Here is a 17,965-nt window from a genome sequence, read left to right as displayed (position 1 = left end):
GTCAACAGCTTGCAAAAGCAAAACCATTTTAGGAGTATGACACACATTTTGTGTTCTAAAAACACTCTTACACATCTTCATACACATAGACTCTGACTTTTGACCCTGTTTAAGCAAATAGGACTCTGGCTGATAATTAATGTCAAGATGCATGCACACCCACTCAGAGATATTGTGGCCTTTGAAAGCTTACCACAAAGGTGTTTGTTGGTTAACATTAGATGTAGAGACTTACTGTACCTGAGAAACTGAGTTTATTTTCTGAACATGTTTTATATGCATACTATCAAGGCAGTAAAAAATACCATTATAATAAGCAGTTCGGTGCTTTTTCAAAGTCATTAAATTGCTTCTTTTATATAATCACTGAACTTTATTTCTAAGCAGTCATCTCCATATTTGTTTTATTAGTTATCCTGAACCATGCTCTGTTTATCTCAGCAGTGATTCTTGGATTTGAGTTTTGGTTTAATTTGCCTGTTGGATTGCTCTTCTGGCTTTATGTTAGCATTAGATGACTGTACAGGTCTTAAACATGTACAGTAAACGGGTCTTAACCATGTACAGTCTGGGGCATTTTTTAACTATAAAAATAACTTGACACAATTAAGACATGTGTCACTCTATTTTATAAAACCTTGGTTTTAATACCTTTTCAGAATTTTTTTAATAATAAATACAAATTTTGTTTTGGTATCCAATTCAAAATCTTTCTTTATTTTATGTTCAAAACATTTCCTATAAATTAATTTCACAAATATGAGTTGTTAGAATTTTGGGATAATTGTAAAACTTTGTCCAACAATTGAAAACGATTTTCTCAAATGTCAAGCTAGTACAATCGCTTTCATGGGCATTTTATTAAGAAGTAAACAAATATAAACAGTAAAATCATATCATCCACCATACCCCAGTTGGTCTTCATGGCAGAATGGAAAGTTTGTCAATTTTACTCAAATACTGGTACACTTTCTGTGTCAGGTGGTACAACTATTGTAAAACTAGAATTTATAATTTTATCAAACGCATTTTAATTGACAAAATTATGTTTATGAATTTGATATCACAGCTTATACCAGCATCAAAGTAGAAGTCTAAATGTAAATTCAAAGGATTGAATGCCTCTAAAAAAATAAAAACCATTTAAGCTAATAATTTAGATAATAATTGTAGTTTTAATAAATGCAAGCTAAGGTTGTCTGTTTTAATTGAATCAATTAGTCAATCACATAATCAAACAATAATGTAAACAAATCAAGAGAAAATACACAAATGCTTGTCAATTCTTCTCTCACATCTTTTAGATAAACTATAACATGATCATCTTTAGACACCATGTGTTTCACAAGATATGCATTTGAATGAAGCTGTGAAGAAAATGACAATCCTTCAATGCATTAATTTATTAGCGTCATGCACAACATAATAGCAATAAATATTAGTTATTTTATTATATTTTATTTAATAATAAAGTTATTTTTTAAAAGTCATTTTGTTATCTTTGTTTCTATCTTAAATCATAAGTTACTGGACATGTAGTACACTGGGTTTTGCTCACAAACAGTGGAGTATTTACCATTTGGGGGACCCTAAGCAAAGTCCAAAGACCTAGGGCCCACCATGCCCCAACACTGCCTATGGTTTTTCTTTGAATTACACAACAGTAATATTGAGTATATACAATTAAGTGAGATATATACTGTATAAACCTGACATATTTTATTTTGAACTGCTTAACATAAAATTGGACAAAATTTCATGTTTAACAAAAATTAAATAGTGCCAATTGTCTTATTCAAAATGATACAGAATCTTTCTCTGTAAAAAATTAAAGGTCTTGGTTTTACCTTAAGCCAGTGTTTCCCAAACCTTTTCCCAAAGTTTGCTTGCAAACTCCTTATAAGATGTATTTAAAAAAAATGTAATTACTAAAGTACTGCAGTGTGTGACATCTAAAAAAAAAACTAAATGAGAAACAAAGGGGTAGCATTAGATTATGATTCAGACTCATCTAACAAACTGAACTAACAATCACCCACCAGAACACAACATTGTAAGTTGGTTAAGCTGGGTTTATGAGGGGAATCACATAACCCTCATGTTCATATTGCAAAAAACAAACTTACTGTGAGATGCAACAAGCATATAGACTAGACAACATTAAATATGAGATTTTGATGACATTTATCCAACAGAATATGATTTTTATATTTTCTGGTGTCTTTATAGCAGAATTATATACAAGTTTCTACCTGTATTTCACGATGAGTGTGGAACAAAAGGTTATGCATGTGTCACTGCATTTGTGCTGAGCAGAGGTGTGCTTTTGAGTCTTTTTCACACGTGAAGTGGCCTGATTATGCTTTTCCTGCACGGATACTTGCACATCCATTGCTCATGCGTGCTTTAACACAATAAAATTGTTTTTTTTCTATGTATCTGGGCCGCAAGTTGTGATGTCAAAATAAATCATTAAATAAGTTAAAAGGGACATCCAGTCTCATGAAAATCTGACTTTTTCCATGTTTAAGTGCTATAATTGGGTCCCAGTGCTTCTATAAACCTAGAAAATGTGAAAAAAAAACAATCCAGTAACTTGTGATGTCAGTAGGGGATAATACCGCCTCTTAATCTTATGGGCTGAATTTTGTGTCTAAATTATTTAATCAAACATACAATATTTGAGACCAAAATAATTAAATTGTTGTAAAAAATAGAAAATCACATATAAAAAAAAGTTATCTTAAAATTATTTTAATTACAAAATACAGTAATTGTTAACCAAATTCTTTCCCAGTAAACAATTACGGTCTTTCAACGTTGAAATATGGTTGAAAATAAGTCGGTCCGCCTTGGACTGGTTTACGACGTGATTGCAACTAAGTAGTTGAAATCACTTTTGAAATCTTCTTTTCAACCGTATTTCAACGTTGAAAGACCGTAATTGTTTACTGGGACCGTACTAGTGGAAGTGCGCATGCGCATAAGTCCTGTTGGCACTATTTTATATTCCCCTGACGGGTTGAAGTGTTTAGTTTTGGTTTGTTGCCTGTGGCTGTGTAAGCTGTAAATTGAATATACACTACAGATGTTTATGTAATAAATACGGCTGGTTTGGATTGATCATGGACTCTTAACTAATTTCTACAATTATCTTAAGTAAATGAAAAGAGTTTTCCATATTACGTCAAAGTTATAAAAAATATGAAACTGCGATTGAGGTGCAATGAGGATTCATGCTATAATTACCCCACCCCTCCAGGTGGCGGTAATGCACCATTAAAGGTAGTTGCCAACCGCCATAAAACTGAAAGATGAAGAAGTGAAGAGGCGTGTGAATGTGGTGCGAATCTTCCACCCATCATCACAGAGAGAAGCCCAACCAACCGCCAGATTACAGAAAGCTCTGGACTGCTCATAGCAGGGATTTTCAAAGCTGTCCTGGAGGACCACTAGTACTGCACATTTTGCATGTTTCCCTTTTGTGACACACCTCATTCAGCTACCTTACACAACCAGTTCAAGTCTTGCAGTCTCTACTAATAAGCTGAAAATTTAAACCAGGTGTGTCTAATGAGGGAGACATGCAAATTGTGCAGTACTAGTAGAAAACCTCTGGCTCATTGCATTGGACTGACCTATGTTTACTGCGCTCTGAAATCTGTGTTGGTATATGTTTATTGCACTCTGTGTTGGTTACTGGACCGACCTGGGCCCGGTTCCCCAAAACGTTCTTATCGCTAAGTAGTTCTTAACCTATTCCTTAACCTCTCTCTTAACTCTATGGCACGATTCCCAAAACGTTCGTACGCTAAGTATATCTTCTGTAAGTCACACTTTTGTAAGGTTGGTCTGGACCATTCGTAACCTCTCTCTTAGCGTTGTTTGAGCGCAAAACGCTATCGCCGCAGTCTTTAGAAATCAGCGCAGCGCAGTACAAGTCAAACTATGGTATGCTGACAATTATTTTATGTTATGGACAATTTTAAGACTTATAATTAAGTATGTTTGCAATGGATACAGAGCTATTTATGCAGTTGACTTTATTTGGTATCAGAACTAATGAATCAAAGACGGCGCCGGTGTTTGTTCCTCATTGAAGTCTGTTTCCTCTATGTTTATAGCGTTTTCATCACGTTACATTTATAATTTATTTAGAAAGATTAAAGATTTCAATTGGTTATACTAAAAAGCAATAATATCATGTATTCTATTATACAATTTATTAAATATTTTATATTTGACAGTTTTATGGCTTTTAACATATAGCCTTTTTCTTTTCTTTTTTTCTCTACTGTTTGTTTTAAAACTGTTATGTTTCCAAACATAATAAATATATATTATACATATAATATGATTCATACTGTAAAAATAATTGACTTACAATCAAGAACAGTCAAGATACATTACATACATGCACACATATACATCTCAGTAGCCATTAAAACTTTTAATGTATATAAAATATAAACGTATAATGTGATAAAAATGCTATAAAAACACTACACTAAAGGGAAACATAGGGGGAACATACTTCCACACAACACTGGCCGCGTAACTGTTTAGTCCATGCCAATTTTTTTATTCGTCAACCCTTAAACCTTTTGACATTTTGCCTGACGTGGCTAAATAAAAAATCGCCTTCCAAGACAACTCATTATGGAGCTGCTAGCTCTTCTCAGACCATATTCTCTATCTAACTAGGTTGCTTTTTATTGAAAACATTAATGGTAAGCAATACCGCATTAAACAAAAATACTGCAGCTGCTTGCCAATCAATTCTGAATGTTAAGTACCTTAACATTCGTATAAAAGTGTATTACATATTTTTTTAAAGTCAAAACCCATGTCAAGAAACGGCACAAGTGGCACAACGGGATAAGGAGGGTGGATAAATAGCGTGTCACGTTCGGTTAACACCGGAAAGTGGAAACAAAAGGATGAACCCAAACGCAGAGGAAATGTATGAAAATATAACTATGAATTTATTTACAGAACATAAAAGAAACACCCACGATGGGGTAAAACAAGGGATAACAAACAATGTGATGAAACACAAATAAACACGGGAATATTTGAACAGGTCACAGAATACATGAACACTGAACAACGACAACGCACGCACACCACACAGAGAACACGAGGGCATTAAATAGACAGCACATCAATGGGGAACAGGTGAACATAATTAATCACTTAAGACACGAGTACATAAGGGAGTAGGGTAAAAGTGACAAGACACTGGGAACACGTGTCACACATACATGATGTGAAAACACACGTGTTCCCACATAAACACAATGCTGCCATAATCTTGCCAACATCCGACCTGGACTATAACCAAAGTCAGGCAAGACCATGACAGCCACAAAACACTGGGAACACGTGTCACCCATACATGATGTGAAACACACGTGTTCCCACGTACACACAATGCTGCCATGGTCTTGCCCTCTAACATAGACCTGAACCTATACTAAGGTCTGGAAAGATCACGACAGCAACAAGACACCGGGAACATGTGGAAGCCACACACAGAATGTGATTCCACATGTCCTCACACAGAACATGATACTGCCACGGTCCTGTCAGATGCACTCAGACCTACATCTAGCACAGATGTCTGACAAGACCGTGACCGTACCCCCCTCTTTAAAGACGGATACAAGACGTCACAAACAAAAACAAACAAAAACATTAAACACGAGGAACGAAAGACTGCACAACAGAAGACAACCACGACAACATTACCACAAACAACAAAGGTAAACAGACATACGTAACAAACGGATTGGGGTGATTTAACAAAAACAATATATGATGAAGGGGAGGTGGGGCAAAAACAGGGGGAACAAAATGTCCAAAGTTATGAGTCTTAAAGTCCCGCGGCTGAAATGCCGACTGGTGACGTGTCTCCGGCTGCGCCGGCGGGTGACGTGTCTCCGGCTGCGCCGGCGGGTGACGTGTCTCCGGCTGCGCCGGCGGGTGACGTGTCCCCGGCGGGTGACGAGTCTCCGGCTGCACCGGCGTGTGACGAGTCTCCGGCTGCACCGGCGTGTGACGAGTCTCCGGCTGCACCGGCGGGTGACGTCTCTCCGGTTGCACCGGCGGGTGACGTCTCTCCGGCTGCGCCGGCGGGTGACGTCTCTCCGGCTGCGCCGGCGGGTAACGAGTCTCCGGCTGCGCCGGCGGGTAACGAGTCTCCGGCTGCGCCGGTTCCGAGGCTCTCTTCGTCCTCTTCCTCCTCCGATTCGACGTAGGGAGTACCGGTCCAAGACTGGCCCCGGGAGTAGTCTCCAGTACCGGGGAGACGGAATTCGATCTCCCCATCCTGATGGCCCCGGTCATAATTGCCCTCACGCTGGACTGAGTCTGGCGGGGTCCAGCAAGCCCAGTTGGTCGCCGCCTGGCATTCACCTCGGGTCCACATACGAGTGGGTCATAAAACTCGTAACCCGACTCGTATGCGGGACGGGATCCTCTTCCCCGTATCGCCAGGCGGCTGCCAGCAAACATCCTCGCTGGGTTCAGTTTTGGTGCGTGCGTTCTGTCACGTTCGGTTAACACCGGAAAGTGGAAACAAAAGGATGAACCCAAACGCAGAGGAAATGTATGAAAATATAACTATGAATTTATTTACAGAACATAAAAGAAACACCCACGATGGGGTAAAACAAGGGATAGCAAACAATGTGATGAAACACAAATAAACACGGGAATATTTGAACAGGTCACAGAATACATGAACACTGAACAACGACAACGCACGCACACCACACAGAGAACACGAGGGCATTAAATAGACAGCACATCAATGGGGAACAGGTGAACATAATTAATCACTTAAGACACGAGTACATAAGGGAGTAGGGTAAAAGTGACAAGACACTGGGAACACGTGTCACACATACATGATGTGAAAACACACGTGTTCCCACATAAACACAATGCTGCCATAATCTTGCCAACATCCGACCTGGACTATAACCAAAGTCAGGCAAGACCATGACAGCCACAAAACACTGGGAACACGTGTCACCCATACATGATGTGAAACACACGTGTTCCCACGTACACACAATGCTGCCATGGTCTTGCCCTCTAACATAGACCTGAACCTATACTAAGGTCTGGCAAGATCACGACAGCAACAAGACACCGGGAACATGTGGAAGCCACACACAGAATGTGATTCCACATGTCCTCACACAGAACATGATACTGCCACGGTCCTGTCAGATGCACTCAGACCTACATCTAGCACAGATGTCTGACAAGACCGTGACATAGCGAGGGATACCCGGTTCGTCTACCCGTATTACTGACAATTTTATCATTTAATTAAGTGTCTATATTTTACGGATAACTTAAACTATGTTAAAATAAATGTGACTGGAATAATTTGAGTAATGTTCCATTTGTATATAACAAATATCTTTCTTAACGTCGTAATGCACCTTCGCGTGAAGTGGAAAATCGATCCCTGAGTGATCGATCGCAAATAATTCAGCACCTTCACTTGGGACAGTGACATTGTAAGTTGAACTTAGAGGCAGCGTGTTAAGAAGCTTCCTAAGAGACACTTCGGGGAACACACTTAGGAACATCAACAACTTTGGTAAGATATATCTTTTTGAGTCTTCTTAGCACGCTAAGAGTGAACGTTATCGGGGAACCGGGCCCTGTTTATTGCAGACTGTGAAATCTGTTGGTTACTTGACTGTTTGCACTATTTAAAATGTGCTGTTTTATTAAAGTTATTATAACCCTTTAAAGCTTTGTTTCATTTTATAAAATGTTATTTGGTATGTTAATGTGGTCTTGTTTTCAACATTGAAAAGATGGAAGAATATGGACCAAAATTAGACGTTGAAGGTCGACCTGATTTGAACGTTGAAAAGATGGACGAATATGACGTCTTTTCAATTTTCATTTTCAACCTTCACTGGACCGTAATTAGACGTTGAAGATCGACCTGTTTTCAACGTTGAAAAGTTGGACAAATTTGACGTCTTTTCAATTTTCATTTTCAACCTACACTGGACCGTAATTAGACGTTGAAGATCGACCTGTTTTCAACGTTGAAAAGTTGGACAGATTTGACGTCTTTTCAATTTTCATTTTCAACCTTCAGTGGACCAAAATTAGACGTTGAAGGTTTACGTCTACTCAACGTCCAATAGACGACTTTTTGCTAGCTGGGTTGCAATACGAGTTTTTCTTTGAGTAGTTTTATCGCGTGTCCCTACATTTTGCTCTTTTCTACGCTGTTTTTGTTTGTGGATCAAAAATCTTTGCTTTTGATTGGCCGTTTTTATTGGCCACTACTGTCACCAATTGGCCACGCCCACCACGGAAGTCTGCCTGTAGAACAAGGAGATAAGCAATGCTGTGCTATGGAGAGCGGCATATTGTTTGTAAGGTACAATAGATCATTTAATGTCATAAACTCTGTGGAATGTGTATAAAAATGAATCGCTTGTGTGTAACCATCCATGTTTTAATCCCTCTTATCTAAATATGCAACATAAATTATTAGCATCAGCTTCCGGAGGCTATTGCGTCCAGAGTTTGCTTTATCCAGCTAAGTCTTACACAGATATTAATACCACGCTTTTATTAGTAAGTTAATCACTTACTGCATACGGACATAAAAACAAATATTAACATATTATGTTATTGCATGACTATATTTTTCCCAAGTTATTTTTACAAGTTCTTAGTGTTGATACTGCTTAAATATTACTCAATACGTGAAGAATTAATCCTGTAATGACACTTATGTAAATGTTTATGTATTCAAACAATATCCAGTTGAAGAAATTTGAATGTATGTTTATTCAAATAGCAGATGCCAAGTCATGGATGGGCTGATTTTGAGAGATGGAAAATAAATTTTTCCAGAGGCCATTGTATTTAGAGGATAAAACTGTACCATGAGTACACACACGTATCATCCCCTAAAACACAACACCTGATACAAAATAATTTCTGGTGGCCAGCAGGGGCATCAGATATTCAAAGATGGTGTGATACATGCATCGTACCTGCCACCATGAACCAAGGTAGACCAGGATGCACAAAACTATGCAGACAAGAACTGCCAAAAGGGCCATGGGAATTTTTACAATTAGATTTCATTGGCCCGCCATCCAGAAGTTATTGTCTTGTAATAATTGATACATTCTCGAAATATTTAGACACGATTCCAACGCACAACAAGAATACAAATACTGTGACACGAGTGGGCGATTCAAATCGAATTGGACCAGGGAAGCCATTTCACTGGTCAAATAATAAAAACCATAGGCAAGATGCTAAACATAAAGCAAAGATTTCATGTTCCATACAGACCACAGAGCTCTGGTATGGTGTAATGCGTGAATCACAGCATCAAAGAAAGCATCTCAAATCACATCTCACAACACAAAAACAAGTGGATTTATGCATTGCTCACAGTTTTAACAATACTGTGAGCAACCCCTTTGCACAGGTATCAGTCTATTTGAACTCATGACTGGAAGACTCATGAAACTTACTATAGACCCGGAACTCACTCCAGCAGACCTGGGACCCCTCATGAGTGCCACACAACAGTGTGTGTTAAAACAGTTACAGAAAAAGTTGATAGGGCTACATGCACAGACCAATTTAAAACAACAACAGTCAGACTTGGCTAATGATGCACACTTCAACCCAAATACTGAGATAAAATTCTCAAAAGGTGACATGATAATGATATGTGTCTTTGTAAAGCAAGGTGTTTCACACCCCGGTGGCACGGACCATACAAAGTTAAAGCTATATGCAACAGCTGTGTGGCCACCACCATTAAAGGGAAACTGAGATGGTATCACATGTCACATTGTAAACTGTTTAAGGGTACACAAAATCAATAATTAACTATCACTGTCTCTTTCATTGCTGTCTCCTAGGTTGACTGCAGCAATACCATGGAGACCAGGTGAGAGGACAGTGTCTGGACACACTTGAAACAAGCTGGGTCCAAGGGTATCACTCGCACACACCCTGGAATGTGGGAAATGGGTATGGAAATACAGTAAGAGGCCATCCACATCTTTCACTACACTTGCACACAGAGATTAAGTTACAAGGCCTCCCGGAGTAGCTCCGGAACAAAACTGCGCAACAAAAATCTGCTGCAAAATAGGCTATGACCATCTCCCTATAGTAAACATTTGAGGAGACACACCAGCATGCACATCTTTTCACAATGTGTAAGTGACCCAGATAATTACACCGGGCCATGCTTGCGGATAATAAATTATGGTTTAAATTTAACCACTTGTAGATATTGCAAACCATAGGGATGGCCAAAACTATATCCTATATATCCTGAAATGTTAACAAAACGTTATTTCATGATTTAAATCTATTAAAGAAATGACACATGTATCATACATCATTTTTAACATTTTATCTGCTTGTGTGAATCACTGTGATAACAATGACAAGGCTACAGTCATGACTCAATGATTACATTTCTGATTACACAAGCAGACTCGCTGTACAAATCTAACCTGCACGTTCAAAGCGAGACCTGCTTGGAGGTCTCTTCGGCTCAGTTAATTCCATTGCCTCCCAGGTCTCTCTCACAAATTTCCTCCTGTATGTAAATGAAATGTATTTTCCCACAGATATCAAAAAGACACAGTAAACTTACAACCCCCAGAGTGGGACACCAAAATGTAATAATAAATAAATAAAAACCATTTGGTATTTAAGGAAAGGTGTTAAGAGGATTCTGGGAATCTGTAAACAGATCTCCCGCACGATCACTGTGTGTAGTTCTTATCGCAACAATTATTTCATACCATTAAAGGGTTTTATATGATTGATCAATGTATTATATTGTTTTAATTGAATTTTGAATTGATACATCGTTTGCGTTCTCGTTTCGTATTATTGAGTTTTTATATGATTGATCAATGCATTATGTTGTTTGAGTTGAATTTTGAATTACTTTGTATTATTGATATTTCTTACTATTGATTGATGTGCTATATTGGTTGAATCGACTTTTGAATTACTATGTTGTTAACCTGGTAAATAAATTATGTTTATATTCACTATGATTTGCTCTGGATTATTGATTATTCTAAATTACTATTGAGTTTTACGAAATAGCCCGTCTTTTGTCATCATAAATCTAAGACCGAGGTTTAAATTCATGCTAATTGTCTATACCGCTAACTAAGATGTCCAGCAATTACATTACTATATCAAGTAAGAACCTCTGGCTATTATCTCTGCTATAAGAGCTTATTTATATGACTGCTAAGCTCAGCATTTGTTATATTGTGACAGTGCAATGTGTAGGCAACATGTAAAAAATGCATTTAAATTCTGATTTTTTTTTTAACTTCTTACACTCTGAGGCTATTTTGGGGATTTTTGCCTGGATTTGGCCTACCCAATTTCAAAAGCTTCCCATACCCACATGCAGAGGTGCACATACAAAAGTTTGGTATCATTTTACAGGAAACCCTTTGAAATTACATAAAACACTGTTAAAAGTGCTAAACATGGTTGTATGTGTTGTCAGTTCTCTAATAAGCACAAAAATAAATAGGCGCTTTTTGATGTTTTTTTTCTAAAGTCTGTATTTAAAAGTGTATAACTCTGGCCCTGAGTGGTAACGAAACCTCCAGACAGTTTTGTTTGATTCCAGCAATTGCCAGCTTACAGAGGAAAAAGGAATTTTTTCTCTATCATAATAAATGCAAAAGTTATTTTACTCCAACTGATGGGAGGACTAATACGCTTATGGTGTACAATTTCTGCCAAAAAACATTTGAAGTGCTCCCATAACCACATACAGTGGAATAAATGCAATATCTTTATATCATTTTGCAAAAATCCCTTTGAAGTTACATAAAAAGCTGTTGTTTGTGACAAATAGTGTTATTTATGTGGTTTTTCATATGCTAAAACACCAAATTTTCTTTTTTTATGTTGTAAACACTGTCTTTGATAGTGTATAACTCTGGTTCTGTGTGCTCTAGCAGACTGCAGACAGTTCTGGTTGTTACCAGCAGCAGACAGTAAACACCCAAAAAAAGAATGAACTCTTTAGCATGTTGCATTCAAAAGTTATTCTCATTTTACTGAAGTGTGCGAAAATAAATTTTTCATATAAATATTAATTTTTTGTTTTCCACATATAATAAATAGCAAGGGATTAATTATGCACACAACCAAAGAAAATGCTGTGAATGGACTCATTTTTTAGAGTAGGACCTAAAATAAAAGATGGCGTATCATTTGTGGCTATATGTGCTATCTGAGGCAGTCCACACTCAAGTTTCCCATATGTTTACAAAAGACAATTTTTTACCTCATTATTCATTCGATGATTGTTAGATAGGTGATGATAATAGGACAAAAATAACGCTGCAGACTTATTCCTGAGACTGAGAGCTTTCATTTGATATAAGACTTGTCCATGTTTGTCATACTTGAAAAACATGAAATATATGAATATTAAAAGATATTAAAAAATATCGGGGGGGTGATGGTGTAAATTAATTGTAAATAACTTTCTTACAGTAAAAGATATGTCAAAGTGATGCATATCTGCAGAAAGTAGAGAGTCTAAGCTTTCAAACAGTATCTCATATGTGGTACTGGGTCCATGACAGACCATTACAAATTACAGGAATATTTTATATTAAGTCAAAATAAGATAATTCTGGACCCGGTACAGGGTCCACAGAGTTGCGAACAAATACATTTGTCGCCCCAAACAGCAGTATGTTTAAATAGTATTGTCTCAGAATGGGAATCAGCTTGACATTATTTCACCAATACAAACTCAAACAGCATCACATGTGCTGGCATCTCGTTGGGGAAGAGCAAATTTATTACGCATCTTTTTTACATTATTGCTATGTACATGTACTTGTGATATGCATTATTGATATACAAAATACATTTGTCTGAGGTTTTATAAAGTATATTGTATCTGATGGTGCAAATGAACTATATGTGCACCTGGGCTCTACTACAGATACATTTTTAAACATTTGTTATTACTTATCTCACTTCAAAGTATTATGGCCTTTTTCTGTTTATTTCCCCTTTAAGTAAACAAGGGCTTTACACATATTTTTCTCCATAAATGTTGTTGCTTGACCTTTGCTTGCCTTTAGGCTCAAGATCATATCAGTTTCAAATATTGATCCAAAGATTTGACACAATGAGCTTGGAAAATAAATGCCATCACTTTTATTAATTAAAAATGTTTTGTGCTTTGATCAGGTTGATAGACACTGAGACAAACTGAGGTTTCAGGGGCTTAATAAAATTTGGGCTCATGTAATGTGTGAGATATAGAGGGTAAACACAAGTTTTTAACACTTTCATGAAGTAGTTTTGTGCCAATGATAAAGACCAAATAAAAGACAGGCATGAAAACGGGTCAGGGGTGAAAAAGGTGAGAAGGGTGCACGAGGGGCATTGTGACCTCTGTAAACGTTTGACTAGTAACCGAAACCATGTTTAATTAAATGGGTTGATCAATCTGGAAAGCTGTAACAAGTAGCATTCCCTTACTATTTTACATCTGCAATAATTTTATTTTGCCATAATCTGACCATCAGTCGCAAGGCAATATAATTTTAAGTTGGCCTTGGAATAGGGTGGACCTGAAGGCCTCCTTGTCATTTCTGGCTTATAACAAAAAAACAGAATAATGCCTAAAAGCTGCTGTGTGACAATATGTATAGCAAACAAGCCAAAGAACCCAGAAATAAGTTTTTATAAGCTGTCGAGCCGTTTTTTCCTTTAATGAGAAAAAAGTGGATCGCCGACTACGTTTCCCCCTAGTGGACGCAGTTCTAATAGGAGTACTATGAAAAGTTGCCTGTTTCCACTTTTGTGTCTTTAAACGCTCGTTTTTTGAGGTTGACAGCTTATAAAAACTTATTTCTGTTTTTTTTTGGCTTGTTAGCTGTACACCTTTTCACACAGCAGCTTTTAGGTATTATTCTGTTTTTAAGTTTAATCTGTAAATAAGTTTTTATAAGCTGTCGACCCCAAAAAACGAGCGTTTAAAGACACAAAAGTGGAAACAGGCAACTTTTCATATACTCATATTAGTAGAACGAAGCAACTGGGAAAAATTTCTTGTTCAAAGCCCTGATTCAGATGTTTGTGATTTTATTTCATCCAAGGTGCACAGTAAGCTGCAATCCTAAAGTTTTTCAACAGAGGAAGGAGTACTCGGCCTCAGACTGATCACCTGAAGAAAAAAAAATGTTACCACAGACAAAAGAGATTATGTAGATAATAACAGGTGTCAGATACAATCACTGTACTTTAAATAATTAATAATGTATAAAGTATACTTTTAAATAAAGCCAAATAGGAAAAACCGTTGTGTTTAGGCAAACCATGCACAGACACTTGACTTCTTTAAATGTATGATTAAAATGAATTTACATCTTACTTGTTTGGTAGTAATCATAGACTTTGATCACAGCTGGCTTGAGGTTCTTGACTGGAAGAATCTGTTTTAATTGTATCTCATAATTCATAGGGAGATTTTTTGGAACCTGCAGGAAGATTAACAGAAGAACACAAACTCTCAGTCATTGGCATTATAGCTAAAACATTTATGCATAAATTATATAAATGCTCAAAATATGAATATTTCATTCTCTCACCTCTTTCAGATATAAAAGGATATGATCGTCTTTAGTATCCACTCGCTCTACAAGTGGTCCAACTTTCTGAAGAGCAGCGGCAAGCTGTGAGGCAGAAATTATTTTAATTATTAAAGTCATTTTAATTGTTGTTAAGAAATGTCTCTTGTGTTGTGTTGTGAGATTTATATTTATAATTTTGGCAGAAGCTTTTATGCAAAACTACTTAAAGTTCATTCCAGCTTTACATTTTTCCCAGTATGTGTGGTCCCTCTGAATACTAACACAACGCTCTGTAATGTCAGAAAAAAATGGCCAAAATATACCCAAGTTAATGGTCCTAATATAAACCATTTTGGTTCAAGTATGTATACATTTATACAAATAGTACCATATAAAGTACCTTTGAAGTACTAATATGAACATTTTAGTTGCAAATGTGTACGCTGCAGTGACAGCTATAGGAGCCATTTTTTTGACAGTGTACAAGCTGAGCTCCAGGAACTACAAGGTCAACAAGAAGAGCTTTACAGTAGTTCACTACTAAAAATACAGACGCAGAGTAAGTGTTTTGAGACTTGAGCTCTCATAACTTCAAAGTTTGTCATTCATCACTTTAAAAATTCAAACCCACCAATGATGTGTCAGCTGTGAATCCTGATAAGAGCTTAATATCCACAATGACCATGTTAGTAGTTTCCTGTGGACCATTGTATCTGAAAAAATAAATAAATAATTTAAGGGGTTGGTTTCTTGAATACCCCGTGTAATCACAAAATGTTTATACTGTTCATGTTGTCTGTTTTGCTTTTATAAAGAAGATCAGTTAAGCATTTACATTGTAGGTCAAACATGGGTTAACTCAAACTCATTTTGTGTTTAAAAGACTTTGTTTTTCAGAAGCATTTGTTAGACAAATTAACTAAAGCTATAATCATTATTATATTTTTATATTTTCCTAATATTTCCTACGTGACAGTGAAGTTCAATTTTTTTGGTTGTGCAAATGATTTTTTGCAATCAGCCTCAAGCGTGGCTTCAACGGTCAATGTTTTATCTTCACTGGGAGTGGGAATGTTGTAAAACAGAGCCATCTGAGAGAAAGAAATAAAGAATCAATACGAACACTAATTTATAAATCATCACACATACAGTTTGTTAAACCACAGAGATATGCCAAGTAGGGTGACCAGACGTCCCGAAAAATTCGTGACAGTCCCGAAATCTAAGCTGCTGTCCCGAATTCTGCTCTAATTGTCCCGAAAATTATACTGATGCAAAATCTTGAGTAGTTATTGTCTGATGAAACATGCGCAAGGAGTTTGAGTCATCCTGCAGCCAGCCCCTGCCGGGTGCTCATTGGCTGCAGCATCTTTGTTTTTTATATAAGATATTACATTAAGATATGCACTGAAAAGGCACGGGAGTGCTGGCCGCAGTTAAAACCTCCGCTGGCGTCGAGTCTCCACAACCTCGGTAGGCTATAGCTCAAGTGTGAATTTAAAGTTGTATTGTTTCTATTAATTTATCTAATTCATCCATAGAGGGTTTTCACCGACGTCACGTTCTGGGCGGTAACCCGGATGCACGGCCATTGTAGAGGCCCTCGGTGTAAAGAACTGAACGGAGTACAATGGAGTATTGTGCGCTTTTGGATACTTTAAGTGAATATAGACATGTCTAAACACCAGAAAACTCGTCCAAGATGCAAAGGCATATAGGGAAGGACTTGGACCACAAGACAAGAAATCACAATTTATAGGCGGTGCAGATCCCTACGAGCATAGGTGTCATTTACACTGGGGACGCTGGGGACATGTCCCCACCACTTTTTGAAATTGCTGATTTTGTCCCCATCACTTTTTGAAAGCATTTGGTTAAAATTTCTGGAAAATCAACGACTTGCACTGCAAAAATGACTTTCTTACTTAGTATTTTTGTCTTGTTTTAGGTAGAAATATCAAAAAAAATCTTTCTTGATGTGCAAAATGACTTAAGAAAATAGGTCTAGTTTTTAGACAAAAAATATCAAATTTAAGATGATTTTGTGCATAAAACAAGCAATAAAATCTGCCAATGTGTCAGGAATCAGGACACAGAGAACCCAAATGCAGACACAGATAAGGACAAAATAATAATTTATTGAACAAAACTGAAAACAAAAGCCACGATGGGGCAAACAAACAGGGCAAACACTAAACTATACAGAACTACACTAAACATGACATTAAAAAAACACTAAACTTAAACTAGAACACACTGGAAACACTTGAATGGCAAAACCAACGTAGTAAAACAGACGAACCCGCACTGGACAACAAACACAAGGACTCTTAAATAGGGAAAAAGTAAATTACAAACACCTGGAAAATAATCACAAGTAAGGGATCGGGGAAAAAGTGACGAGACCCAGGAAATGCGTGGTCAGAATAAACCAATACTACAACCACACATTTCCCACATAGAACATATGTACTGTCAGAACCCTGCCATGCTAAACTAGATCTAAATACCAACAGGATCCGGCAGGATTCTGACACAATGGGGTAAGCAATTATTTCTTGAATTTTTCTTGAATTCAGCGTTTAAGAAAAATGTTCAAGATTTTTTAGCTTACCCCATTTTTTGTTTGTTTTTTTTGCACAAAATCACTTAAAATTGATATTTTTGGTCTAAAAACTAGACTAATTTTTTTCTTAGGTCATTTTGCTCATCAAGAAAAAGCATCTTTATTTAAGATTTTTTAGATATTTTTACTGAAAACAAGACAAAAATACAAAGATTTTTTTTTCTTGAAAATCATTTTTTGCAGTGTACGACTGGTTTTGTGGTCCAGGGTCACATATGTTGTCTTGTGTGCTTATGGTGTGTTTTCTTATACATATACTGTAAAATTAATTTCATTGTAATCATTGACTTAACGTGCTGCTGTTGAGCTGGTGTTGCAGGTACTGTTACATTTGCAGTCGACATTGTTGAGGGTTTTATGCTGAGTATTTTTGTGTTGTTGACCAGCCTACACTATGTCCAATTTTGTTGCGCCGTTATTTAATATTTTCCCGTCCTGCTGTAATGTTTTTTCATCTGATCTTTTGTCCTCACCACTTTTCAACACAAACTGACGCCCCTGCCTACGAGTTAGCTCCCCCTTCTAGGATCTGTGACGGCCGGCGATTCTTCCTTCAGTTGCATATCCCGATAAAGTCAACTACCTGGTTTTTATGCCGAGCCCATATGTCAATGTCAGCTTTATTTATATAGCAGATTTAAAATAGTCAGTCCTACCAAAGTGCTTTACA

At 37.0% G+C, this 17,965-nt stretch overlaps 1 protein-coding gene across 2 annotated transcripts in view; it reads right to left on the bottom strand.

Moving 5' to 3' along the window:
- Positions 1–4,964: 4,964 nt before the first annotated feature.
- The window catches only part of LOC135771153 (alpha-2-macroglobulin-like), a 163,034-nt gene continuing 150,033 nt past the window's right edge, over positions 4,965–17,965 (bottom strand). Inside the window, exons 30-34 of one of the 2 annotated variants that reach the window (XM_065281254.2) lie at positions 15,639–15,760; positions 15,301–15,382; positions 14,688–14,771; positions 14,471–14,576; positions 4,965–14,263 (exon numbers count right to left, since the gene is read on the bottom strand). In XM_065281254.2, the coding sequence (XP_065137326.1) occupies positions 14,226–14,263; positions 14,471–14,576; positions 14,688–14,771; positions 15,301–15,382; positions 15,639–15,760 (432 nt within the window). In that variant the 3' untranslated portion in view covers positions 4,965–14,225. The remainder of the gene's footprint in view (positions 14,264–14,470; positions 14,577–14,687; positions 14,772–15,300; positions 15,383–15,638; positions 15,761–17,965) is intronic. The other variant, XM_065281252.2, reaches the window with a different exon arrangement.

The sequence above is a fragment of the Paramisgurnus dabryanus genome, chromosome 8 (genome assembly GCF_030506205.2).
Source record: "Paramisgurnus dabryanus chromosome 8, PD_genome_1.1, whole genome shotgun sequence".
NCBI classification, from domain to species: domain Eukaryota; kingdom Metazoa; phylum Chordata; class Actinopteri; order Cypriniformes; family Cobitidae; genus Paramisgurnus; species Paramisgurnus dabryanus.
This window is presented reverse-complemented; position numbering and strand designations above follow the sequence as displayed.